At 41.5% G+C, this 26,812-nt stretch overlaps 1 protein-coding gene across 1 annotated transcript in view; it reads left to right on the top strand.

Moving 5' to 3' along the window:
* The window catches only part of LOC120993689 (amine oxidase [flavin-containing]-like), a 64,097-nt gene extending 38,037 nt beyond the window's left edge, over positions 1 to 26,060 (top strand). Inside the window, exons 5-15 of the mRNA XM_040422166.1 lie at positions 80 to 171; positions 10,187 to 10,328; positions 11,113 to 11,262; positions 11,748 to 11,907; positions 12,863 to 12,959; positions 14,756 to 14,809; positions 15,702 to 15,759; positions 16,548 to 16,645; positions 18,144 to 18,255; positions 20,673 to 20,735; positions 25,905 to 26,060. Of these exons, the coding sequence (XP_040278100.1) occupies positions 80 to 171; positions 10,187 to 10,328; positions 11,113 to 11,262; positions 11,748 to 11,907; positions 12,863 to 12,959; positions 14,756 to 14,809; positions 15,702 to 15,759; positions 16,548 to 16,645; positions 18,144 to 18,255; positions 20,673 to 20,735; positions 25,905 to 26,060 (1,182 nt within the window). The remainder of the gene's footprint in view (positions 1 to 79; positions 172 to 10,186; positions 10,329 to 11,112; positions 11,263 to 11,747; positions 11,908 to 12,862; positions 12,960 to 14,755; positions 14,810 to 15,701; positions 15,760 to 16,547; positions 16,646 to 18,143; positions 18,256 to 20,672; positions 20,736 to 25,904) is intronic.
* Positions 26,061 to 26,812: the final 752 nt, after the last annotated feature.

Raw genomic sequence — 26,812 nt, 5'->3', positions numbered from 1 at the left:
GATGGGAGGAAGAAAAAAAACTCCATGATTTTCTTTATAGTAAATTGTATTTTACATGTTCTAAAAATGTTTATTTCAGATTCCTAATGATGCTCCATGGAATGCACCACATGCCGAGGAATGGGACAAAATAACGATGAAAGAACTTATTGACAAATTATGCTGGACTACGTAAGTGATAACGCTACCTGATTATTGAACATTATAACACACCACCGCAAAACCTAAAAAAAAACAACAAAAAAGTTGTTATATATATATATAAAAAAAATATTAAAACCAATTAAAAGATGAATAAATGAAGAACACACTCAAAGGAAGGTAAATGTTAAGTGTGTATTGGTTACATAGAAACTAATTAAAAATACATTTCATTTATTTTAGCTAGTCCTGTGCCACACCATTCCCAGTTACCATTTTAAATATTTATATTTCTCCATATACAATGCATTTGGAAAGTTCAGACCCTTTTACTTTTTTCACATTTTGTTATGTTATGGGCTTTTAGATATTTTTGAAAATGTATTAAAAAATAAAAAATAAAATGTTGCATGGACATAAGTATTCAGACCTTTTGCTATGACATTTAGCTCTGGGGGCCTTTCATTTCTCTTGATCATTTTTTAGGTACTTCTACACCTTTATTGGTGTTACATTGGCAGCCCGCGTCCATTGTTGCTCCACTATTATTCATTTAACTACTACTATTTCCATTTTTGCATTCACCACCACTCTCTTCCTCTCCTTGTTCTGTGTGCAGCTGCATGGCTGTTTCTAATTGTTAATCAGCTTCTGCTATAAATGCTTGCTGCCCTCTTACTTCTTGCCTGAGCTTAGGGTCCTAGTTTACCAGTGAAGGTATGCTATTCTGGTTGTCTGCCCACGTATCGAATTACTGCCTGTTAACCAACTCCGCTGCCTGTCCTGACATCGGCATGTCTACCATACTGGCCCTTTGCTGCCTGCCCTTACCTCAGATTAGTATAATAGCTCCAGTGGCTCTACCAACCTAAAACTATAGATAAGGTTCTCTCTCCACGACACACCCACTGTCGATCAAATAAAAGAGAGAAATATATGATATTTGGTTTGGAGGGCACTCAAATAGTAAATAGTTGAGTGCTCTCCAAACCTACCGTAATATCATATATTCCTGACCTCAGATTAATTTCAAGAATTGTGTATACTATGTCTGCCTGAAGAGTCCCCTGCAGCAAAGGCCTATTATAAGGGTTAAAGAGTGAAAATCATGGAATCACCAGGATAATGCCCTTAGCATTAGCCCAAGGTCAAACCAGCAATTTGGTACAGTGGGTTCACATCCACTGCTCATTACAATTGGCGTCCACCTGTGTTAATTTCAGTTGATTGGGCATGATTTGGAAAGACACACCCCTGCCTATATAAGGTCTCACAGCTGACAATGCATATCAGTAAAAACAAAGCCATGAATAGGATATAACTGCCTGTAGAGCACAGAGACTGGATTGCGTGGAGGTACAGATCTGGAGAAGGTTACAAAGACCACAGTGGCCTCCATCATTTTTAAATGGAAGACATTTGGAACAACCAGAACTGTTCTTAGAGCTGACTATTAGTGTTGATCGAGCACCAAAGTGCTCGGGTGCTCGAGTAGAACACTTTGGGATGCTCAGGTGCTCTATAGAGCACCAGAGCACAATGGAAGTCAATGGGAGAACCAGAGCATTAAACTAGGCGCCCTCTGCTCTGAAGAGGGGAGGATGTCTGTTTCATAGGAAAAGGTCAGAAATTGATGGAAACACTACTGAAATGGTTTGGGAACAGCATGGGGAGGATGTCTTGATGCATCTTGGACTCCCAGGTCGCTGCTGGGAACGATGCTGTCCGAGTACTACGCCACTTTTACAGACTGACAATAATACGCAGAAAACCGAAGATAAAATCAATTTTAGAGGAAAAATTGTTAGGAAACATTCTTTCCTGTATATTTACTTGTATATAAAGTGCAAGTGCTGCCAAAAATTACAAGGAAGAGGCACTCCGATACAACCTGTTTGTGATATAAAGGAGGGCCTCATTCACATTGTGGTACAATTGTTCATGTAGTTGGACTCCTACACTCATAAAGCCTATGCACTAATTGAAAGGGCTGCCAAAAATGACAAGGAACCGGCACTCCAATACACCCTTTATTACACATAAAGGAGGGCATCATACACACCATTGAAAAATTATGATTGATGGCCTGCTGGGTGACCCTCAAAAACATTAGGAGCGAGGGCCTGCTGGTGACACTCTAAAACATTAAGGGGCAAGAGCCTGCTGCTAATCTCACCATCTAAAACATTAGGGGTGAGGGTCTGCCGCTGGGCTGACCATCTAAAATATTAGGGGCGAGGGCCTGCTGCTCAGTTGACCCTCTAAAACATTAGGGGTGAGTGCCTGCTGCTGATCTGACCATCTAAAACATTAGGCATGAGGGCCTGCTGCTGATCTGACTACCTAAAACATTATGGGCAAGGGCCTGCTGATGACCCTCTAAAACATTAGGGGTGAGGGTCTGCTGCTGAGCTGACCCTCTAAAACATTAGGAGCGAGGGCAGCCTAATAAGCATGTTGATATGATGGAGGAGGAGGAGGACAAGAAAAGGAAGATTGAACCATATACCTTTTTTTGTGGTGGAAGGGGTGCATGGGAATACAGTGTATTCAATACACCATAAAAGCCACATTTACAGTAGAGTGCCTTTATGTACAGCCACTTACCTCTGGTGGAGTAGAGAAGTCAGGGTTAAATCAGGCCTTGTTCATTTTGATAAGAGTCAACCTGTCAGCATTTTCAGTTGACAGGCGGATGCTTTTATCAGTTATTATGCCCCCAGCAGCACTAAATACCTGCTTTGAAAAAAGTCTGGCGGCAGGGCAGGCCAGCACCTCCAAGGCGTAGAGCGCCAGTTCGTGCCACGTGTCCAGTTGTAAGGCCCAGAAGGATCACTGAAGACGCTGACACGGTCTGCTACGTACTCCTTCACCATTTTCCAAAACTTTTCCCTCCTTCTGACACTAGGCCGCGCATCAGGTTGAGGGTGCTGGCAGGGTGTCATGAAACTGTCCCAGGCCTTGGAGAGTGTTGCCCTGCCTCTGTTGGAACTGCTGCGTGTTTCCCTCGTCTCCCCTCCTCGGTTGCCCAAGGAACTGCGTATTCTGCCGCCAGCGTTGTCAGCTGGAAATTTTTGGAACAATTTTTCCACAAGGACCCTCTGGTATTTCACCATTTTGCTCGTCCTCTCCACCACAGGAATGAGAGATGTGAAGTTCTCTTTGTAGCGGGGGTCGAGAAGGGTGAACAACCAGTTATCGGTGTTGGCCAAAATGCATATAACGCGAGGGTCATGGGAAAGGCAGCATAACATAAAGTCAGCCATGTGTGCCAGACTTCGCTGTCCTCATCACGAGGATGATTCTCAATCTCCTCATCCTCCTCTTCGGCCCATCCACGATGAACAGATGGAATAAACCTGCTATGGGTACTACCCTCTGTAGAGGAGGCAACCGTCTCCTGCTTCTCATCATCATCCAATTCGCACTGAGAAGACGAACTGAGGGTGGTCTGGCTATCACCCTGTGTACTGTCTTTCCCCATTCCCACCTCTTCCACATGCAAAGTGTCCGCCTTCACTGTGAGCAGCGAGCATTTCAGACACAGAAGTGGGATGGTTACGCTGATAAATAGCGCCACCGGCGCTCACGATCTGTGTTGATTCCTCAAAGTTGCGTAAAACCTCAGAGGCCAGACATCCATGCCCACTCGTCGCTTGTGAAGAGCGGAAGCTAACTTGAAAGGCGACGACTATGTTGCAGCTGACATTCCACTACTGCCCTCTGCTGCTCACAAAGCCTGGCCAACATGTGGAACGCGGAGTTCCAGCTCAAGCTCACGTCGCACAACAGTCGGTGAGCTTGCAATTGCAAGCGCTGCTGCAGCGTTGCCAGACCGGCGGCAGCTGTAGATGACTTTCTGAAATGGGCACACATGCAGCGCACCTTCACCAGTAGCTCAGGCAAATTGGGGTAGGTTTTGAGAAACCGCTGAACCACTAGGTTAAACATGTGTGCTAGGCATGGTATGTGTATGAGCTTGCCAAGCTCCAAAGCTGCCATCAAGGTATGGCCATTATCAGACACAACCATTTCTGGTTGTAGGTTGAGTGGCGAGAGCCACAGCTCAGTCTGGTCCCTTATTCTGTGCCACAGTTCTACGGCACTGTGCTGTTTGTCACCTAAGCAAATTAGTTTCAGCACGGCCTGTTGCCTCTTGCCCACTGCAGTGCTACACTGTTTCCAGCTACTGACTGATGGCTGACTGGTGCTGCAAGATGAGAATTCAGAGGTGGAAGTGGGGGAGAAGGGGGGGTTGCAGCCACTAATGCAGGTGGCGGCGGAAATCCTGATGGAAGCAGGGCCCGCAATCCTTGGTGTCGGTAGTACCTGTGCCATCCCAGGGTACGACTCACTCACGGCCTCCACAATGTTCACCTAGTGTGCAGTCATGGAAATGTAGCTTCCCTTGCCAAAAGCACTGGTCCATATGTCAGTCGTTAAGTGGACTTTGCCAGTAACTGCGTTGGTCAGGGCACGGATGATGTTACGGGACACATGCTGGTGTAAGGCAGGGACGGCACACCATGAAAGATAGTGGCGGCTGGGGACTGAGTAACGAAGGACGGCCGCCGCCATCAGGCTGCGGAAAGCCTCAGTGTCCACAAGCCTAAATGGCAACATTTCCCGAGCCATCAATTTGGAAAGGTGCGCATTTAGTGTTATATCCAGTGGGTGGGTGGCTGGGTATTTGCGCTTTCGTTCAAAGGCCTGGGGTATGGACATCTGTACGCTGCGCTGGGACACAGAAGTAGATGTGCTAGCTGATGGTGCTTGTGAAGGTCCAGGTGCAGGGCTGGAGGCATCCGGGCTTTTGTCTTGGACAGGGGATTAGCCAGCACGTAACACAGGGTAAGAGGAGGCAGTGGTGTGACCCGCAGACACTTTTTGTGGACCCAGGCGTTCGGCCCACCTATTAGGGTGCTTTGATGCCATATGGCAGATCATGCTGGTGGTGGTAAGGTTTCTAGTGTTCATGCCCCTGCTCATTTTGGTACGGCACAGGTTGCAAATGACAATTCTTTTATCGTCCGCACTTTCTTTAACAAAAAGCTTGAGACTGCGGAACACCTACCCATTGGCAAGGGAGATTGCTGCAAGGGAGTGCTCCGGGGAACAGTTGCAGGCCTGTTTGGTGTGGCCTGCCTTCTCCCTTTTGCCACCCCACTACCTCTTCCAGCCTGTTGCGGTGCTGCGGATCCCTCCCCCTCTGTACTGCTGTCCTCGCTCGGCTTGCCACCTTCCCAGGTTGGGTCAGTGATTTAATCGTCCACCACCTCCTCTTCCACTTCCTCACTCTGGTCATCCTCCTGACTTGTTGACCTAACAAGAACCTCACTTATTGACAATTGTGTCTCATCCTCATAATCAACCTCTTGAAACACTAATTGCCATTTCCCACCATCATCTTCTTCTGACTGTGGATGCTCAAGAGTTTGGGAATCAGTGCACAAGATATCCTCATGTCCCTCTTCAAGCGGGCTTGGCAAGAGGCCCAAATCAATTAATGGCACTGAAAAGAGCTCCTCGGAATATCCGAATGTGGGATCACTTGTTTGCCAAGACTCTCCATGGCGGGAGGAAGAAGGATCAGAGTGTGGATTCTGTTGATCAGACTCTTGGCTACTGAGACTGGACTTTGTGGAAGACAGGGTGGTGCTTAACCGACTGGAAGCATTATCTGCTGCAATCCAACTGACCACCTGTTCGCACTGGTGTGACTTCGAGAGTGGTGTCCTGCGCCTCCCTGCAAACTGGGACATGAAGCTAGGTATCGTGGATGAGTGTGTTTCTTGTGCTCTGGTAGTAGGCACAGTTTCACCGCGCCCGGGCCATGGCCTCTGCTTGCACCATCAGCAGCATGGCCACTTCTCCGTCCCTTACTGCTCGCCTTGAGCATATTAAATGGTATATATGCTCGCAAGTATGTCACATGTACAGTAGCGCAGGTTTTGTAAGTGTATGCGCAAATAAATTAGACTGAATGTCACAGATATTTAGGATGTGCAAACATTATACAGGAGATGTAGCGCAGGTAATGTCGCTGTCACCAGCGGGGAAAAAATTACGCTGAATGTCACAAATATTTAGGATGCGCTAATGTAACACAACAGATATAGCAGAGGTTGTGTCACTGTCAGCAGCGGCCAAACAATTGCACGCATTTTAGCGCAGGTTGCGCTAATATATATAGCAGCCCATAAAAGGACTTTTGGGTCTCTAACACCTTGAAACACTAAACAATTCCTCTCCCAACACTATCTGTCCCTTCTGCTGCAGCTCTCCCTGACTAAGACTGTGCCGAACCGGCGTTCCAGCAGCCAATCACTGCAATGCCAGTAACCAACATGGCTACGGCATTACAGTGAGTGCCAGTACTTGCCCGCACGTTTATTGGCTGCGTAGCAGCCTACAAACGTGTGGGGAGGAGACTCGAGCATCGCGTTTGAGCACACACGGTGTTCGGCTGAACACCGCGATGTGCAGAGCATCGCGATCGTGAAAATGGTGTTCGGCCAAGCATGCTCGCCCAACACTACTGACTATCCCACCAAACGAAGTAATCAGGGGAGAAGGGGCTTGTTACGAGAGGTTAACAAGAACCAAATGATAACTCTAGCTGAGCTCGAAAGATCCTGTGTGTAGATATGAGAAACTTCCAGAAGATCAAGCAATCCGGGCTTTATCACAGAGTGGCCAGAAAGAACCCTCTCTTCAGTAAAAGACACATTAAAGTCCACCTCGAGTTTTCAAAAATGAACTAAAGGACTCAGACTGTGAGAAACAAGATTCATTGGTCTAATAAATCCAATATTGAACCTTTTGGCCTCAATTCAAAATGACATGTCTGGAGGAAACCACGCACGGCTCATCACCTGCTCAATGCCAATCCTACATTGAAGCATGGTGGTAGCATCATCATGCTGTGGGGGTGTTTTTTAGTAGCTGGATCAGGGAGAATAATCAGGGTTGAGGGAAAACTGAATTGAGCAAAGTACAGAGATATTCTTAATGAGAACCTGATCCAGTGTGCTCTGGACCTTAGGCTGGGCCAAGATTAACCTTTCAACAAGACATTGACCCTAAGTACTCAGCCAAGACAAGACAGGAGTGGCTTAGAGACAACTGTCATAATAGGGATGAGTGAGGCGCTGAACTTTACCCGCACCACTATCCCTACCTACTTGCACAAACACTGTGTGTCCTGGCATCACTTCTGATTGGCTGGCACTCCAGCAAACAAGGGCCGGCCTGGTTACCATGGCAACTAGATGTCGGCAGCTCAGCTCACTGGAGAGTTCACCTACTGGCTACAACAGGAACAGAACAGAGATGGTCACTACTATACTGAGGAGTAAAGAGTCTGAATACTTATGTCAATGCAATATTTTACTTTCTCCTTTTTAATAAATTAGCAACAGTTTAGAACATTCTGTTTTCACCTTGTCATTATGAGGTATTGAGTGCAGAATGATACTTTTATTTTTTTAGCACAGACCCACAAGCATAACAAAATGTGAAAAAAGTGAAAGGGTCTGAAAAAAGACAAAATGCATTGTATAATAGACAACAGTAGTGTATACATTTACAAAATAGTTAGGAATGTATATAAATACTATGAGGAAATTTATTATTGTAGGTGTATTTGAAGTTAGATTTTAGATTGGAGTTGTTCTTAGTGATGAGCAAAGTTTTTAAAATTCAGCTGCTTCACCGAACTTTGACATGAAATTTGATTAGTTATGAAGTACTTTGTCACGAATCACATTCCAATTGTATGTAGTGGGCGGAATGACGGTGAACGGCGATAACGCCGCCCCCCCGTCATTAAACTCCTCAGATGCAGTGTTCAATGCTGATAGCAGCATCTGAGTCATCTGGAGCCCTGTCAGGGGTTAATCAGGGGTTTAAAAAAAAGAGTATATACTCAACTCATCCATTTCATTGTGGAGAGGCCATCATGGCCATCATTGAAGAAAATGCGCCAAATCTAACATCAGCGTGTGCAACATTTCCTGCGTTTTCTTCAATCAAGTTGGCCATTACGGCCTCTCCACAATCAAATGGATGAGGTGAGTATGTATTTTTATTTACCGCCATGTCAGGAAATATTGATTTGTTACCATGAAGCGCAAGAAAATTAGCCTTTTTTACAAATCGAATTTCTCCTGAAATTCGGATCGATGTATACTTTATTAACTTTGACTCTCTCAATACTAGTTGCTATGTGTACCTGTGCCAAATTTAGGAAATGGCTCACCGTAATAATACATTTAGGGCAAGTGCATTGTCGTTCAGTGGGAGTACACATAGGGGTTGCCTGGTGTGGAGATACAACGTTTCTGCACCTTTTTAAAATGTCTCAAATGATAAATGTGTCCACAAAGTGATCTATATGGAAATCTTGACGTAATTCTCGCTCCAGTTCTGAAAGTGGCTTCAAGTGAAGCAACCCAAAAAATGTTTACTCCAAAAATGTGGAAGTAATACATTTAATAAATGTCCCCCTGATTTTTTATTTTTAATGGAGATTTTCTTTTAAAGGGTATGACAGTATGACTAGCTCTGAACACCATTTTAAAGTTCATGATAAATTGTGTGCAGACATTGAACAAGCAGAGGAGGATAGGAGATTATTGCTTTGTGGGCTACAAGATAAGTAATACAATGGGGTTGTTTATGAATTCAGAATCAGTTTGGTGTCATAAATTAGTCTCAGGTCATGGCAATTGCGACATTTCCATGGCAACTGCTACATTTTTGCGATATTTTGTGATCTTTGTCACTTTTCACAGTGGTGAGATTAGACCTGGATTATGGCTCATTTACTATGTGCGCCTTTTGCAAAAGTCGCAAAAAAGTTGCAAGTTCGCAACCCATGTCAGGCAACCCCCTGGTCTACTTTTACACCTAAAGGTGTAAACCACATTACACTCACTGTATACTGTTACTGTATATTATTAAGATGCATAAGTTCATAAATTTAGTGCAGGCATACAAAGCAAAGCCAAACTTGACCCCCAATGTGTTTCCAGTTTCCGCATTCGATCACATCTGCACTATGGCTTCCATTCGTTATGCTTAATGCTGACAAATGTAAAGTTATGCACATGGGAAGGAATAATGCAAGTCAACTGTACATACTAATTGGTAAAACACTGGATAAGGGCTCGTTCACATGGTACGCAATACGGCAAAGGGCATCACACGTTCGTGTGAACGAGCCCTAACACTGACATGGAAAAGGACTTAGGAATTTTAGTAGGCAGCCAACTTAACTGTAGAAACCAGTGTCAGACAGCTGCTGCCAAGGCCAGTAAGGTCATGGGGTGCATCAAAAGGGGCGTGGATGCCCTTGATGAGAACATAGTCCTGCTACTTTAAAAATCACTGGTCAGACCACACATGGAGTACTAAGTACAGTTCCGGTCTCCTGTAAACAAGGCAGACATACCAGAGCTGGAGAGGGTTCAGGGAAGGGCAACTGCTGTGATAACTGGAATGGGTGGACTACAGTACCCAGAAAGATTATCAAAATTAGGGTTATTCACTTTAGAAAAGAGCCGACTAGGGGGAGATCTAACAACTACAGTATGTATAAATATATCAGGGGTCAGTACAGAGATCTCTCCCATCATATATTTATACCCAGAACTGTGACGAGGGGACATCCTCTGCGTCTAGAGGAAAGAAGGTTTGTACACAAACATAGAAGAGGATTCTTTACTATAAGAGCAGTGAGACTATGGAACTCTCTGCCTGAGGAGGTGGTGATGGTGAGTTCACTAAAAGAGTTCAAGAGGGGCCTGGATGTATTTCTACTGTAATAATATTAACGGTTATAGTTATTAGATTTTTAGATAGGTCCTTGATCCAGGGAGTTATTCTGCCTAATTGGAGCCGGGAAGGAATTTTTTCCTCTTAATTGAGGAAAATTGGCTTCGACCTCACAGCTAACTTGCAGGATAACAGGCTGAACTGGATGAACAGATGTCTTCTTTTGGCCTAACAAACTATGTGACTATAACTTTCTATGATCTTGCAGCACAGCTAAGAATTTTGCAACACTTTTTGTGAATGTGAATGTAACATCAGAACCTCATGAAGTCTCTGCACTTTGGTTCTTGTGGTATGTAATGCAGTGTGGAGGAACTACAAGAATTTTTTCAACATCTAATGGTGGACAGGTAAATATAAGAATATTTAAAGTTATTGCTATTTGGATGATAATTAGAAATACTTGAAAGGGGTTGTCCAGGGTTTTGATATTGATGACCTATCCTCAAGAGAGGCGAACAATATCAGATTGGCATGAACTTAAACCCTACACTCCCACCGATCAGCTTTTTCATTGTAGTTTTTGGACCAGAAGTAGGCAAGTCTGGAACTACACAACTCCATCCATTGTGTTATGGACAGATTTGGTAACTGCAGTGATGTTCCCACTGAAGTGAATAGGAATTTTGCTGCAGTTACCAACTCCCTCCACTACACAATGGACCGAACTGTGTAGCTACAGCACCTACTTCTGGCTCTGAAGCTACAACAAAACAACTGGCGGGGTTGCAGCATGTTGGACCTACAAAAATCTGATATTCATGGTCTATCCTGAGGACAGGATATCAATATCAAAATTTTGGACAGCCCCTTTAATTATAATTATATTTCATCCATTATATTTCATCCAGAGAGCTTAAAGAGGACATGCCAATTTTCCTGACTTGCCTTTTGTAGTATTTACTTGGTTGACATAATTATAAAGCCTATTTTTCTTAGAGCCCTGCATTGCCTTTCCTCTACTATTAATCCTATAAATGCATAAATAAACTCGTACCTGGGCATTGCTATTCCCCTTGTCAGTTTATTTACAGTATATCCAGGAGGGATAACAACCTAATGCAGAGTTCATGATACACATGTGATACCAATTACTTGGGATTTATTTTTCTAAATTTTATTTTGTTTTTAAAGGAGAGAAAGTTTGTTGGTGGAGCAGGACAGATTAGTGAAAAGATAGCAGAACGTCTACAAGGTCGTGTGAAACTGCAGCGGCCTGTAGTGCGTGTTGATCAATCTGCGGAAAACATTACAGTAGAAACTGTCAATCATGAAATATATGAGGTAGGCAATTGCATTCATTCTGTTTTTAAAGATCTAGCTTAAATTCTATTGTTACACAACATTATCCCTCCTTCAAACTTTACAGTAATCACTAAAATTCAGGTAGGTAGGATCAGAATCCATGTTTTACAGCACTCCTGCCAAAGCCTTGTATTGTGAGCTCAGGCTAGTCTTCAGCTGCTTGACCATGATAACCTATTTCATGAATCACTCAACACATAATTCTTGTGCCGATGTCAATTCCAGAGGCAGTCTAGTATTCTGTGGAGAGTGATTCAACAGACGGTAAGCAATTTTTGCATGCCACGCGCTAAGCACCCGACGGCTCCACTTTGTGGTTTTGCGTGGTCTACTGCTTTGTGTCTGAGCTGTTTTTACTCCTAGATGCTTCAACAATCACAACAAAAGCACGCAAACTTTTATTGATTTGGAGAGCACTCAAATGACGTTCTTCTCTAGTCTAAACTACTTCTATTCTATTACAGGCCAAATACGTTATCAGTGCCATTCCACCCACTCTTTGTCTTAAAATTAATTTTAATCCTGGTTTGCCTCCACTAAGAAATCAGCTAATTAGTCGTGTTCCTATGGGCTCAGTAATAAAGTGCATGGTTTATTACAAGGAAGCCTTCTGGAGGAAGAAAGGTATGGACTCTTAGACATCAGGACTGCTCTTAAATGTTAAAATGTTTTAGTTTAAAAGTCATACATTCAGTTTCATGCTGTATTTGCACGTAAAGTGCTAATTTCTCTTTTTCTTGATTCCATTTTTTTTTTTCTAATTCTGTCAAGTTTTCAAGACAGCAACAGGAATACAAACTTAGAACTCCCTAACACCTTATGAACTGGGCCCTACTATAGCTCCATTTAATCTCAGCAGACTTGTACCGTACCTATGAAACTGGCTGACATGTTGCATGTGCACCTGGCAGCTGAAGGCGTCTGTGTTGGTTCCATGTTTGTATGTGCCCGCATTACTGAGAAAAATAATAAGGGACATTTATCAAACTGGTGTAAAGTAGAACTGGCTTAATTGCCCGTAACAACCAATCAGGGTCCTCCTGTGAAAAATAAAAGGTGGAATCTGATTGGTTGCTATGGGCAACTAAGCCAGTTCTTCTTTACACCAGCTTGATTATTAGGAGCAATGGGGACATTGCTGTTACGCCTAGGGGCTCTGCTTTCTCTGCAACTGCAACACTCTCTGCACTTTGATTGACAGGGCCGGGCATCATGCTTGGCCCTGTCAATTAAAGTGGAGAGGGCACAGCAGTTGCAGAGAGAGCAGAGCCTCCAGGCTGTAATGGCAATGCCGCTGCTGCTCCTAGAGGCTCATTTGCGAATATTAAAGCATAATTTTTCTCAGCAATACGGGCACATATGAATATGGGACCAACACAGATTCCTTCAGCTGCCAAGCGCACATGTAACAGTTCAGTTCAGTGCATAGGTACAAATCTGCTGACAGATGCCCTTTAAAAGACCAAGAAGTTACTACTCAATAAACACACTTTATCTACTTGTAATCTTTTGTAGATTTATATATTAAAAAACATGGTCAAGTGATAGATGATTTTCTAACTTTTTATTCATTCACTAGATTATTGTGGGACCATGATTATTGAAGATGAAGAAGCACCAATTGGTCTAACCCTTGATGATACAAAACCTGATGGCACAGTGCCTGCTATAATGGGGTATTCTGTCTTCTGAATTACCATAAATGTTCAATTTCATATATAATTTATATCCCAACTATACATACAATGATGTTCCAAAATTCTATTGGGAAGTTAAAAGTCATGGAGAGCCTTTGGGGCAATTTTTTAATATTGCACCTACTTAACTTCGGTTTTTTCTATTGGTCTTTATTAAAATAAATAAATAAATGTATGTCTTCTGCAGATTTCATTTTCATTGCTTCTCCTCAGTGAAGCCCATCAGAGAGTCACTCTGACTGCTCGATCTGTAATCTTTATCTCTAGTTCTCTGACAACTCATAAACACTAATTTTAGGCTAGTTGCACACTAGCGGTGGTGATCCAGCAGGCTGTTTCGGCAGGGAACAGCCTGCCATATAGCTCTGCATTCTGGCATGGCCAGAAGTTTATAAAGCCCAATTCACTATAATGGGGACAGGGCGGAGATCTGGTCACCTTCTGGCAAATATGCAGAGAATTACGTTCAAGAAAACCGCTGCATACATAGACTATAATAGGGATCAGTGGTTTAATGTAAAAATATCTTTGATTTGTAGTCATCATTTTTATTTTTATTTTGAGAAAAACTAGTGGTAATAGATATAGATTTAAAATGAGCATTTGTGACCTTCATTAATAAATAAATCTTGGTACAATTGTATTTGAAAAGAAACCCAAAAGTATGTTACATTTCTAACTTTGTAAATATCAAAAATTCACTGTCCAAGGCTATATACCAAACTTGCCCCAGATATCTAAGAAAGAAAAATATGCCTCAAAATTTACTTTTAATGATGTATCTAAAAATCACAAAATCACATAGTCCTATGAGAAATTGCAGCTTTAAAAATCACTAGCACTAGTGTATGTGGATATTGTCTGTGCATTGCTGACAGACTAAGGCTACTTTCAAACGCGTTTCTGGGTCCGCTTGTGAAATGCGTTTCAGGGCTCTCACAAGCGGCCAAAAACGGATCAGTTCAGCCCCAATGCATTCTGAATGGATAAGGATCCGTTCAGAATGCTTCAATTTGGCTGTGTTTGGTCTCCGTTGCGTTTATTAGGCGGTCACTAAAATGCAGCTTGCAGCGTTATGGTGTCCGTCTGATGATGCGGAGCCAAACGGATCCGTCCTGACTTACAATGTAAGTCAATAGGGACGGATCCATTTTTCACTGACACAATATGGTGCAATTGAAAATGGATCAGTCCCCCATTGACTTTCAATATAAGTCAAGACGGATCCGTTTTGACTTAGACTTTTTTTTGAATGAATAATGCAAACGGATCCGTTATTAACGGATACAAGCGTTTGCATTATTGGTGCGGATCTGTCTGTGCAGATACAAGATGGATCCGCACCAAACGCGAGTGTGAAAGTAGCCTAAGGGGTGTACACTACCCTTTTTAGTCTTGGCCATATGCCAATGCTATACAATAATTAGTCAGTTACATTCACTGACGAGGATAATAACAAACACTGGACGCTAGACTACTAAAAACTTCTAACTGCCCGCCAACGTTTTGCCAGTAACCTGGCTTCATCAGAGGAATTGGGCAGAATTCTGAAATTGCACTGAATAGGCCTTCACTTTTGGGGTCTGTTTTGATAGGGAGACAATAAAATCAATTAATAAAGTAGAAAACAAAAATTATTTTAGGGTATTTGTAATAGTTTTAAAGAAGTTTTAATAGGTTTAGGTTACATATTCAAAAGGCAAAATAGGCAAGAATGTATTGAGTAGGGAATCACATAAAAAAATAATTTATGACTACGTTTTATTTAATTGTAGATTCATACTTGCCCGCAAGTCAAGGAGATTAGCTAATCTTACAAAAGATGAACGGTAAGAGGGATTTTATTTCTGTTCTGTTTGTATTTCAGACTTTATTGGTATTACTGTGTATTTTATTAAAGGTTTTTTTTTTATTCCACTGTTACTAAGGCGAGTGAGACACAACTCTGACCATGAGCCAGCCAGGAAACAGCAGAGTGCTCTGACGCTTGCCGTTTTAGTAGCTCCCAGTGCAGTGTTTCTGAGTTAGGGAAACAGTATAGCTTGGTGTTCTATACGGTTTCCATAGTTCTAATGCACTGCACTGAGAGCTACTGAAACAGCAAGTGCCAGAGCGCTCTGCTGTTTGCCGGCTGGCTGGTGGTCAGGGCTGTGTCTCATCTCGCGTTAGTAACGGCGAGATGAGACAACCCCTTTAAATACTGTATATAAATATGTTACCTCGATATGTACTGCTGATGCATTTCCTGCTAATTACTGATGTGTGTTAATCTGGGTTTATACCTTTTACCTTGTACAATGACACACAATTCCTATGGGTCCATATTATAACGATAAGCAATAGTTGTATAATATCAGTAGCACACAGAAGGTACATTATAGGTACAGAGGTAGGGATTCAACAACAAAGATCAGTAATGAAGCCGGAGAATGAAGCCTTATGATATTATACAGTATATATTATGTTTCTTTTTATGTCCCAACAGTGTAGGTGACGTAAAGTCATAACCGTAATTCAAGTTATAGATATTTCATCAGCTGGCAGGAACTGGTAATGCGCAGACATACTGTTTTAACTGTGTAGAAAATATATTTGCATTGTATGGAGTTAATGAAATGATCAGAATGCTAAATGCACAATATACTTGGACACAGTAAACATGTTTCCAGCTGTTGCTAAGAAGGATGTATTAAATATAAATTTCCTGCCTTTTATTTTTAGAAAAAGAAAGATCTGTGAGCTGTATGCGAGAGTATTGGACTCCGAGGAAGCTTTACATGTAAGGCGACTTTAATATTTAATGTACAATCTTTTCATGGGTAAAGTTGTATTTCACAAATATTTCTACAGTAATTGCTGTACAAAATAAAGATAAATGCATATGTGCTCATAAACAGGGAGATACTAATATGAATCACAAAGGTTATAGTATTATGTGTGGTTCTCCCTTTTTCTCTGGTCTTCTAGGGCTCATATTTATTCTCTGAATCTTTTCAGAAAAAAATATGAGTCTAAGAAGGTGAGAGCCTTTTGTATACCAATTTGCATATTTGATGCGGGTAGAATTAATCCAGCCTCAAATTGAATAAAAAAATTATAATAATTGTGAATTCGACATGAAATAAATTTCAAGAAATCTGCTTCTCTCTAATATAGAAATTGTTGGAATATCACTATTATATCCAAAATGTCTGATCCCTGACCCCTGTAGATCACTAGAAAAAAAAAGGACAATGGCAGTAGGATATCAGGCCGTGCCTGATTGGACAATTATGGCATAGCCTGCCCTAGTGAAATGCCTCCAGTGTCTATGGTGAAGACATGCCTTTACATTCTTGACTTAAAAATGATCTTAAAAACCAAACATCTTTGAAAAAGAACATCATTATCAGCCTTACATATACCACTTACAGTAGAATAAAGTATTTCTTTACCTGCTTAGCATAGTACAGAAATTCAGTGTCTTTATACCTAATGTTTATTAACTTGATAAGGGGGGATACACCATTAGTATCACAATAGTGCAAGATTAACTTCATAACTGTACATATGTAAATATATCAACAGCCGGTACATTATGAAGAAAAGAACTGGTGTGAGGAGCAGTATTCTGGGGGCTGCTATACAGCTTATTTTCCACCCGGAATCCTGACTCAATATGGAAGGTAAGTTTAAACAGGACATTGTCATTAGAGATGAGCTTATTTCATATTTTGAAATTCGTTCACGCTTCATTTAGTGGTAAAAGCAGAATTACGTTATGGATTCCATTACCACGGACTGGAACACAATTCTGTTATGCATTCCGTCATAGAATTGCGTTATGGTCCGTAGTAACGGAATCCATAGCACGATTCTGCTTTTACCACCAAACAAAGCGTGAACGAATTTCATAACATGAAATTCGCTCATCGCTAATTGTCATCAGAAAATGATAAAAACTATACACAAGATTTAAACAAGGTAAAGTTTATGATGCTGTGCAGCTTCTATCTGGAGTAGATTTCAGTCATCATCTTTTTACAGGATCCTTTTTTTTGCCAGTGCTTTACTGCCAGGCACTATCCAGCTGTGCCATCAGGAACTGTTGGCAGGCCGAGAGCCTTCTTTAGGCCCCCGGCTGCCATGCTAAGATATCAGCACCCCGCAATCTCATTTGCGGGTTACTGATGCATGACAGAGGGGGCTCCTTTTGCCTTTTTAAACCACTCATTTCAGTTTTGAAAAGTGGATGTGAGAGTGGTCTTGATTTGTCTGACTACCTTATTTAAGACATATTTATCAACCGTGACTTTTTAAAAAGTTGCTAAAGTTGTCACAATCTTACTCTAAATGGGTGGCAAAGAAAGAGGAGTAACATCTCAAGATAGAACTGTTAGACTTAGATTTTGTGACATTTGGTAAATCTGGTACAAATTATGGCAATGCAGACTCCTGCAAAACTGTCTAAAATTCACCTCATGATAAGACTAAAGTGTTTTTTTTCAACAAACATCCATGAATTTATCTATAATTCAAATTAAGAGCAGACACAACTGACACAGAGTAAGGGCTCATTCAGACGACCGTATGAATGAGTCCACCTCCGCTCCGCAATTTTGCGGAACGGGTGCAGACCCATTCATTTCAATGGGACCAAAAAAGATGCGGACAGCACACCGTGAAGCTGCCCGCATCCGTGGTTCCATTCCATGGCTCTGCGGAAAAGATAGACCATGTCCTATTCTTGTCCACAATCTCGGACAATCATAGGCATTTTTTACTATGGGGTCCGCAAATTGAACATATTTTTTTGCACGTCCATTCCGTGGTCTTCGATTCGCTCATCACTAATCATAATTGCGTAATGGATATTTTTGCTCTCCATGTGTAATTTGAGAACAGTTTTAAACTATAGCATGTCTATAAAGTATGCCGAGGCATTTTTTTTTTTACTGTTTAAAGGGCAAAATTAGTCCTATAGATGTTTTTTGAACATATAACTTACTATCTATAAATTACCTGTATTTATATTATTGATGGTTCTAACAAGGGTTAAAATTTTCAGATTACCTAATACAAATGTGTATGGTAAAAAATATACTCATAGAAATATATGTACTGTAACTTGATATACTGTATTCCATAAATGTTATTTTTACTCCTTCTGCATGATATTTTAAGGGTTCTCCGACAACCTTTTGGTCGAATCTTCTTTGCTGGCACAGAGACAGCCACTGAGTGGAGTGGATATCTTGAAGGAGCAATCCAAGCTGGAGAAAGGGCTGCCAGAGAGGTATTTGTTTTTTTTTGGGGGGGTTTCAATGGGATTATGAATTGTTAGAATTCAGAATAGTATACACCCTGCATACCAAAATAAGTTCTGGCCCTAATTCATCATGATTGACGAATGATAAGCCAGTCTTGATATCCCCTGCATGAGGATGCATTTAATTTATGATGAAGCTCAAGTCTTATCAGAAATTAAGACCCTCTTCTAGCAGTCTGTGCTGATGTAGATTTTATTCAGGAAAAACTCCCATAAGTGATGATAAATGTGTCACCCCCACCCAAATCTTTTCAGAAAACAATAGTGAATAACTTTAATCCTTGGCACAATCTCTTTGATTTATATTTACAGGTATGTATTTACTTATTGGTGGGCCTAAAGGTGACTATACACATAAGTCTGAAGTTGATCAAAACAGATTCAACCAAAATGATAATTCATCGGGTGAAATTTAACAATGAACTATCAAGTTAGCCAACCAATGACAGACTGTCATTTCCTGGAACAAGGTTGGCCGATCAGATGCCCTCCATCTTTGAATCCCTCAGATGCTGCTGATCGCAACATCTGACAGTCACATTGAGGCCTTTCAGGGGTTAAAAATACATGCTCACCTCATCCATTTGCTCGCCGAGAACCCAAATCTCGCAGGTGCTGATGTCACCATGTCATCACGCTGGCCAGGCGTGGGGACGTCATTACTGATGATTTCACCGCACCCGTCCAGCGTGATGACGTGGTTTCATCACACGTTAGCACACCAATCAAGATGACCGAGTGGTGGCCTCTCCGCAAGCAAATAGATGAGGTTAGTATGTATTTTTTTTGTTATTTTACTGCTGTTTCAGGAAAAATTTATTCATTACCACGATGCACAATGAAATTCAGCTTCACGACGAATCAAATTTTCCTTGAAATTCGGATTGAAGTCCACTTCATTAACTTCGATTCGTTCAACACTAATCAATATTTTTAGTGCCGCGTGAAAGACGCAGTTTACACAGAGCAATTATCAGGAATGAGCATTCATAAGAACATGCATTCACAATAATTGGCCCAATCCCTGGCTTGTGTGAAAGAGCCCTTTTAGGTTTCCTATGGTAAACAACTCCAAAGCATGTTTCCTCATATACCAAAATTTACAGTTAGCATTATGCATGAAGGCAGGAACAATTGTCATGGAATTTTCTTTGCCCTTGTGGGTCAAGTATAAGCGTGTATGCCATGTAACAGCAGTATGTTAGTTTTCAGACTCCAGAAGAAGTTAGGTATAGAAAATTCTATTTCACAAAAGCAGTATAGTCGACCAGAAGGGAAGAATATGGAAAATTTAAAGGGGATTGACTGAGATAATTAAAAATCTTGAGTCGAAAAATTGCTTAAAAAAATTATACTCACCCCTGTCTCTAGCATAATTTTCTGCAGCACTGGTCAGATTCTCCTGCTGGTGACATATTGGTGCGTCCACTGCAACCAATCACTGTCTGCTGCAGTGGTCACATGCCATATCCAGGCACATCAACACTGCTGTTTGTAAACAAATAGAGGAGGAGAATCTGACTAGTTCAGTAAAGTACAACGCTGGAAAAAGTGGTGAGTATAATGTTTTTTTGGGTTTTTTTTAAGAAATTGTAGGGCTTGTCCCAGATTTTTTATTATCTTGGACAACCCCTTAAATTTTTTGGAAAGATGTTATCAGTGCAATGTTGAAGTTCACTGATATTTTCAGTCTGATCCATCCTTTGGCTGTTTGGAGATTGCATAGCTGTATGCTTGGATTTATACAATTGGCAGCAGAGGTTATGGCTGAAATAGCTGAACCCACTAATATAACGTGATGTCCATGTACCATAATAAAGGTATGCTACTGTTTGGAAAGTAATCACAATATTATTTTTACATAGTTATTAAGTTGTTATTACACAGTTCTGTTAATGGTGTTGTCTAGATTTTATTTTTAAGTGATGGCCTATCCATAGGATAGATCATCACTAGCTGATCAGCAGTGGTCCGTCCCTGCACCCCTGCCAATCAGCTGTGTAGCTCAGTTGACAGAAGTCAGCCCCAGAGCTAGACCGCACCAGCAACACTGTTGCGGCGGGAGATCACTACCACAGAGTAAAATTGAAGTCAATGGGGTAGCGCTTTAGTAGTGAGCTCCCGCCACTATAAAGTCTATGGTGCTGTGTAGCTCTGGCACTAACGTCTGTCAATGGAGCTACACAGACCAGCTGAATAATGGAGGTGGAGTATCAGACCCCCTCCTATCATCTAGTGATGGCCTGTCCTTGTGATAAGACATCACTTAAAAAATTCTGGACAACCCATTTAATATTCTGTATGTTCTGTGGATAAAATGTAATTAGAATCTATTGTTACTTAATTGGTAATCTCTGTAACCTATACTACGAACTGTGTTTCAGATCTTATTTGAATTGGGAAAGATTTCAGAAAGTGATATATGGATGCCAGAGCCACAGTCATTGGTAAGAACTATGATTCTGAATTGTATGTCCCTTTTCTTTGCTGGACAGTCAACTGTACTAACGTGCATGGTGTACAACAATAAAATCTGCATAGATTTAAGGGCAGGCTGCAGATTTTCAGATCCATATCATCCCCTATACATTACTGCTTCCCACCATGCCATGGATTTCATTTCATCTATTATAATGCAAATTGTGCAGCAAACTTAGGATTTAGGCAATTTCGGCACGTGTACACAGCCTAATCATGTAAATAAAATTTTATTCAGCTAGCAAGAGAATAATTTTTATTTAACAGTGTTAATGACATCTAATAACATCACACATACTGTCATATATAATAGATGCAGCAGGGAAAACAGACCACATTTCCTACACTATTCTTCTTCTAGTAGTCTACACAGCAGCATATACATTAGGATTTGTCTTCTTACCATGTGTATTGGACAGGAGACATGAAGAGTTAATACATAAAAATAAAAAAAAGAACCATGTCTATAAAAGGGCCACCGCATCCCACTGTGCATTTCTAAAGACAACACCACTAAAATCTGAAAATTAAACTTTACTGGGAGAGAAAGTATGTAGAACTATTTGATCTACAGAAAAGAACAGACATCCTTCACAGCAGCATGCATCCATGGGAATGTAGCCTGATTCAGGATGAAAAATACTGCCCAACAAAACTGAACAACCAAATGAAGGGTTCACTCTCACCAAGAAGTCCAATTTGTAATGGTCTTCAAAGGTATTAGGTGCGCTTCCTAATCCCATCAAGCACATGCCATCATCTAGAAACAGAGCATGTCCTGCTCATGTGACTGTGGTAGAGTTAGCAGTGTTGTCTTCTGGATCAGACCTTCCTTTGCTTTTAAAACAGATGATAAAAAGTGTGTCTTAGCCCCCTAGATTTGGTAAGTTTGAAAGTTTTCTCCCTTTTCCTTGGGCTGCATGTAAGCCCAAACAAAAGAATCTTTCACAAACCTTCAGTGTGGCATAGGTAAATATACTGAAGTGAAAGGGGCTGAGCGCGATACCAAGCACAGCCGCTACATAATGTACACAAAACTGATTGGCGGGGGTCAGAAAACCCTTTTAAGGTAGACCCCATTTTTCTGCCTGCTGATCAAACACTTCTGGATCCCATAGCAATGAATAGAGAGAGCACCACAGGCATGACTACCTCTGTATTTACTGCATCGCGTGACAGGGTCCAGTTCTTGAAATAGGAGTGAGTCTTAGAAGTGAAACCCAAACCTATCGGCCATTTATGGCCTATCCTGTGAAAGTGAGAGAACCCCTTTAATGGGTTGCCATGTCTTAGGTTTGCCAATCAGAGTAGTGAGTTCCTGGTTTGATGAGAGATCCTGTAAGTGCCATATGAGTTCTGAATGAAGAGGCCTGGGATGCCACTTGGACCTTGGGACCTCATCTATCGTTGCCAACATGAGACCAATTGTTTGCATGATCTGGCGAATACAAACAGGTCTGGGTTCTAACAGGCTTTGAATCTCAAGTTAAAAACATTGCCAAGACTGAGAGACATTTGTTTAGGATCCACTACAAAGCCTTGGAATTGACACTTCCAGGTCTGGTGAGGTTGTACTTTTCAATAAATTAACATTTTTACATTCTCTTGCTTGCTCAGTAAAATTTTATTTAAATGATTAGGCTGTGAATGCAATTGCATATATTTACATGTCTAGAACTTAATCGAAATCTGCGGGAAAAAATGTTGCTGCAGATATCACTCTTTGTGTTGCAATGGGGGAAATCTGTGGAACTTCCAATTTGTCCAGTTCTGACCTTTGATTGGACAGCACTGCTGACATGAGCAGTCCAGGACAATCCAAGGGCAGCAGGAAGTGTCTTGGGCTACCAAATGCAAGTTGGGCATCTGGTAGTCTGAGAAGCAGTGCTGCCATCTTGGATGGCAGAAGAGGAGCCCGGGAATTGATGGATCTGTCATCTAAAACTGTTGATTTCCAAAGCAAAGGGGCTCTATAGCATGTTCAAATATGTTTTCTAAACTCCATTGCACTGTACTTTGTTGTGGGTTTTAGGTGCAGCAGCCTCACAGAAAATCTGCAACAAATACACTACATGTAAACAAGGGCTAAAAATCTGTGCCCCATAAATTGTTCTGTCCACAGGTGGTTGTTTAAATACATATGGTATGTCAAATTATGTAAAATGTCTAGGATAGGTTTCACATGAGTGAAATACTGTAGACCTGCCTTAAAGTCATACATCTTAGCCCAACCACTAATGATCCAAAGAGAAAGTATACATTTTTTTGAAGCTGTTAGTTGAAAACACTTGTACATGTACATTGTAGGATATGCATCATCTACACTATTTGGGTCAAGTATAATTGTTTCAGTTCATTTTTAATATAGTGTAGATATAGGGTTGTTAAACATTTTTGTAATATACTTTATTAGGGAAAACTCTATCTTTGTACTAGAAAAGTTCTGTCGCGAACCAGCGGGTGTGAAGCCACTGTGCCACGTGACCAACCCCCTCTCAGGGCGTTGTCTAAGTTAACCCCTCGTTCTTCACAGTTCCCTTGATGGTGGGCATAGACATGGGTGCACCGCCAATGAGGCGAGGTGAGGCAATTGTCTCAGACGCCTCCAGGAAGGAGCAAATGGGGGGCAGCGGAAGGGCCATAGCCAATGGACGCTCTCATCTCTGCATATTCTACTTAGTCGCTGTTCTCAGGACAGCAATACATTAGAATGCTGTGGTGGGGCACAGGAGCCATGTCCCCCTACCCTATTGTTCCCTCTAATAGGCTTTAGTGCTAGTTTATGTAGTCTATCAGAGGCTGGTATCATCATCATTGCGCTGCCTGAGCCAGGCTGCATACAGCTCAGGGCACAGACTGGAAGAGGTCTGTGTCTTGTACTGCATTGCTGACAGCAGAATAGAGGTGAGTATTTGAGTTTATTATTTTTATTTGGCAGCATGCTGTTGGGCCACAATGGGGGAGGTCATTATTTTGTTACTGGGGGAAGCAATATGGGGGCATTGGGGGTTCTAAAAAGTAGCAATTTTTGTATTGGCACACATTATAAGGGAGCCACTGTGGGGGCATTCGTTCTATTGGAAGCACTAAAAAGGGCAGTCATTTTTTTTTTACTGACACGTTATAAGGGAGCATTTTTTGTACTGGCACATACTGGCACACACTAAGCAGGAATTATTTTAGGGGCCATTTTTGTACCGGTACACATTATAAGGGGGTATTTTATTTGTATAGGCACACATTATAGGGGGAATTATTACTACTGAGGACATTGGGGTGGACTACAGGGGACATGATTAGGAAATTGGCCACTATGGGGGCATTATTACTTCTGAGGGCAAAATTAAGGACTTTATTATTACAGTGGGGGGCACCCTGACACAGTAACAACTTAGCACAATTATTTTTGGAGGACACTATGTTTATGACACTATGGGGGTCATTTATCAAACTGGTGTAAGGTAGTACTGTCTTAGTTGTCCATAGCAACCAATCAGATTCCTAATTTAATTTTCCAAAGGAGCTGTCCAAAATGAAAGTTGGAATCTGATTGGTTTATAAGGTCAACTAAACCAGTTCTACTTTACACCAGTTTTATAAATCACCCCTATAAGTGTCAGGGACGCATAGTTATTAATTAGGGCACGGTGTACCAATAATTATTCAAAGGAGCACTATCTCTGTGCTACTAGTATTTTCCGGTAGACTGTTTCTGCAGTATAGTTTTTTAGCATTCTATGTAATGTTTTTCAAGTGTGCCTTTAACAGTAGGGCTGGAGGGAAAGGGTTAGGTTAATAATTTAGCATGTTTAACTGTTTCAGTTTTCACTTCAGGCAGCAGAAAGACTAGGTCCACCCCTGGGGATAGACTTTCTGGCAGGAACACCAGGTCGCTACCTCTTGAGGAGGACTGGCACATGAGGCAGCTGGTCCAGATGGACCAGGTGGTACCAGTGCAAGGTATCAGAGGTACAGTCATAGTCAGCAGGCTGAGTCCTAACCAGGAATGAAAGTGGAGGACTGAAGGATGAAGCAGAGGTGAAGTCAAACAATCAATGGGTCAGGGCAGACGGAACAGGTACAAGTCAGGCAAACCGGATGAGCAACAGGGAAGTCGAGACAGAGCAGGTAAAGATCAAACAGGTACCGGAGTCCATAAATACAAGCATAGGTCAGGTATGCAGGAGCACCAGCACAGAAAACAGCAACCTTTGCAGGACACAAGGACCTTTGACGCTTAGGCACCTGGGAAGGGGGCTGGACCTTTTATATAGCTGCAAGAGTGCTAGGATTGGTCAGCATGGTCACATGTGCAAAACCCATAAATCACAGGAAGTGATGTGTGTCAGCTTTTAAGGAAGTGCTACAGACTGGAAATCATGCTGTGCCTAGAACTGTAAGGAAACTGTGGAGCAGATTCCAGAATGCCTGTAAGGACAGAGCCCAGGACTGTGGCGGTGAATAGTGAAACAACGGCAACTGATGATCACTGTCGAACACAGAGTCCAGGACCGCAGTGGTAAGTAGGGGAACATTGGTGGTCAGCAAGCGCAGTTACAAGTTCTAACTAAAAGTTCTAAAAAGTATTGCTAAGGAGAGTCCGTATTTAGTCTTCAGTTCTCCTGAGTACTGAAGATGCCTGTGTATAACATTTAAAGGTCCATTCTGCCTCTTGTCACTACCCCAACCCCATCTATATGTGCCCTAACTATCACTACCTATCACCCGGCTTATCTGACTTGTTACATACAGGCGTCTTCAGCGCTCAGTAGAACTGAAGGCAGAATCTCTGTTTTAGAGCATTGCTAAGAAGACTCGTTAAACCCTATTTTCTTGTACAATTAAACATCCCCCCCATCCTAAAGTATATTACAAAAATGTTTAACATCCATGTCCCTACACTAAATAAAAAATTAACTGAAAAAATAGTTACACTTTAAATAGAATAGAAGTATTATATATCTTATTAGTCAAAAGAAGGAAAATGTTATTTCTCAAATTAAGAATTTTTGCTACTTTTTGTGAAGTGAGTATTGTCATATTAGTTTATTTTACATTAATGAAGTTATAGTTCATTATATATTTTTTTAAATGATATGTGTATAACATGTTTTCTTTGGCTTTTTATATTATGGCAGGATATTCCAGCCACTCCAATTACAACTACATTTTGGGAAAGAAACTTGCCATCTGTGGGTGGTTTACTGACGCTTGTTGGATTTTCTGCATTTGTAACATCAACAGTGGTTTTAGGTCTGACGGTTTGCAAAAAAGGACTTCTCATTCGGAATTAAAACTTACTATATTCCATTTCTAGTTAAAAATTACCATGTATGAAATATCTCAAGATAATATCTCATTTCATAAATGAACAGTTTAAATCATGTTTTTTATAATCCCCATGCAGCTTAACTGGCTTTATTTCAATGATCGAAAGGATATGGGCACCGTTGCACTGATTTATATTTATTGTGCACTTGCTTCATAAATGCAAATTTATTCAATTTTCTATATAGTCTTCATTCTATCACATTGCTGCTGCAGAATGTATGCAACCCCATCAACTAGCTATCTATCCTGCTAGGGGCTCATGCACATGAACGTAAGGGCTCCGTGCCCATGTTGTGAACCTCAAATAGCAGTCCAGAATGCACGGGCATCGGCCGTGTGCACTCTGTGCTGCATATGCGGACCCATTGACTTGAATGGGTCCGCAGTCCGCAAGATACGGCCAAAGATAGGACATGTCCTATCTTTTGCGGTGCGGAGGCATGGACCCAAAAGCCCATATAAGCACTTTGTGGTGTTTCCATGGGCTTACGGTCTGTAATATGGGTACAGAGCACTTCTGTTCGTGTGCATGAGTCCTTAATCTGACAGAAATCCAACATCACACTGACTCTGGCAGTGTTAACTCGCTGATCTACAACTCCTTTTTCTCCAATACAGAAGATCAAAGTGTAGAAAAGGGGGGAAAGCATTTGAGATATTAGGGATTACAGATCACACAGACTTTAGGTAGGGGAAAAGCACTCCAAAGTAGTCT

This window comes from Bufo bufo, chromosome 3 (genome assembly GCF_905171765.1).
Source record: "Bufo bufo chromosome 3, aBufBuf1.1, whole genome shotgun sequence".
NCBI lineage: Eukaryota > Metazoa > Chordata > Amphibia > Anura > Bufonidae > Bufo > Bufo bufo.
This window is presented reverse-complemented; position numbering and strand designations above follow the sequence as displayed.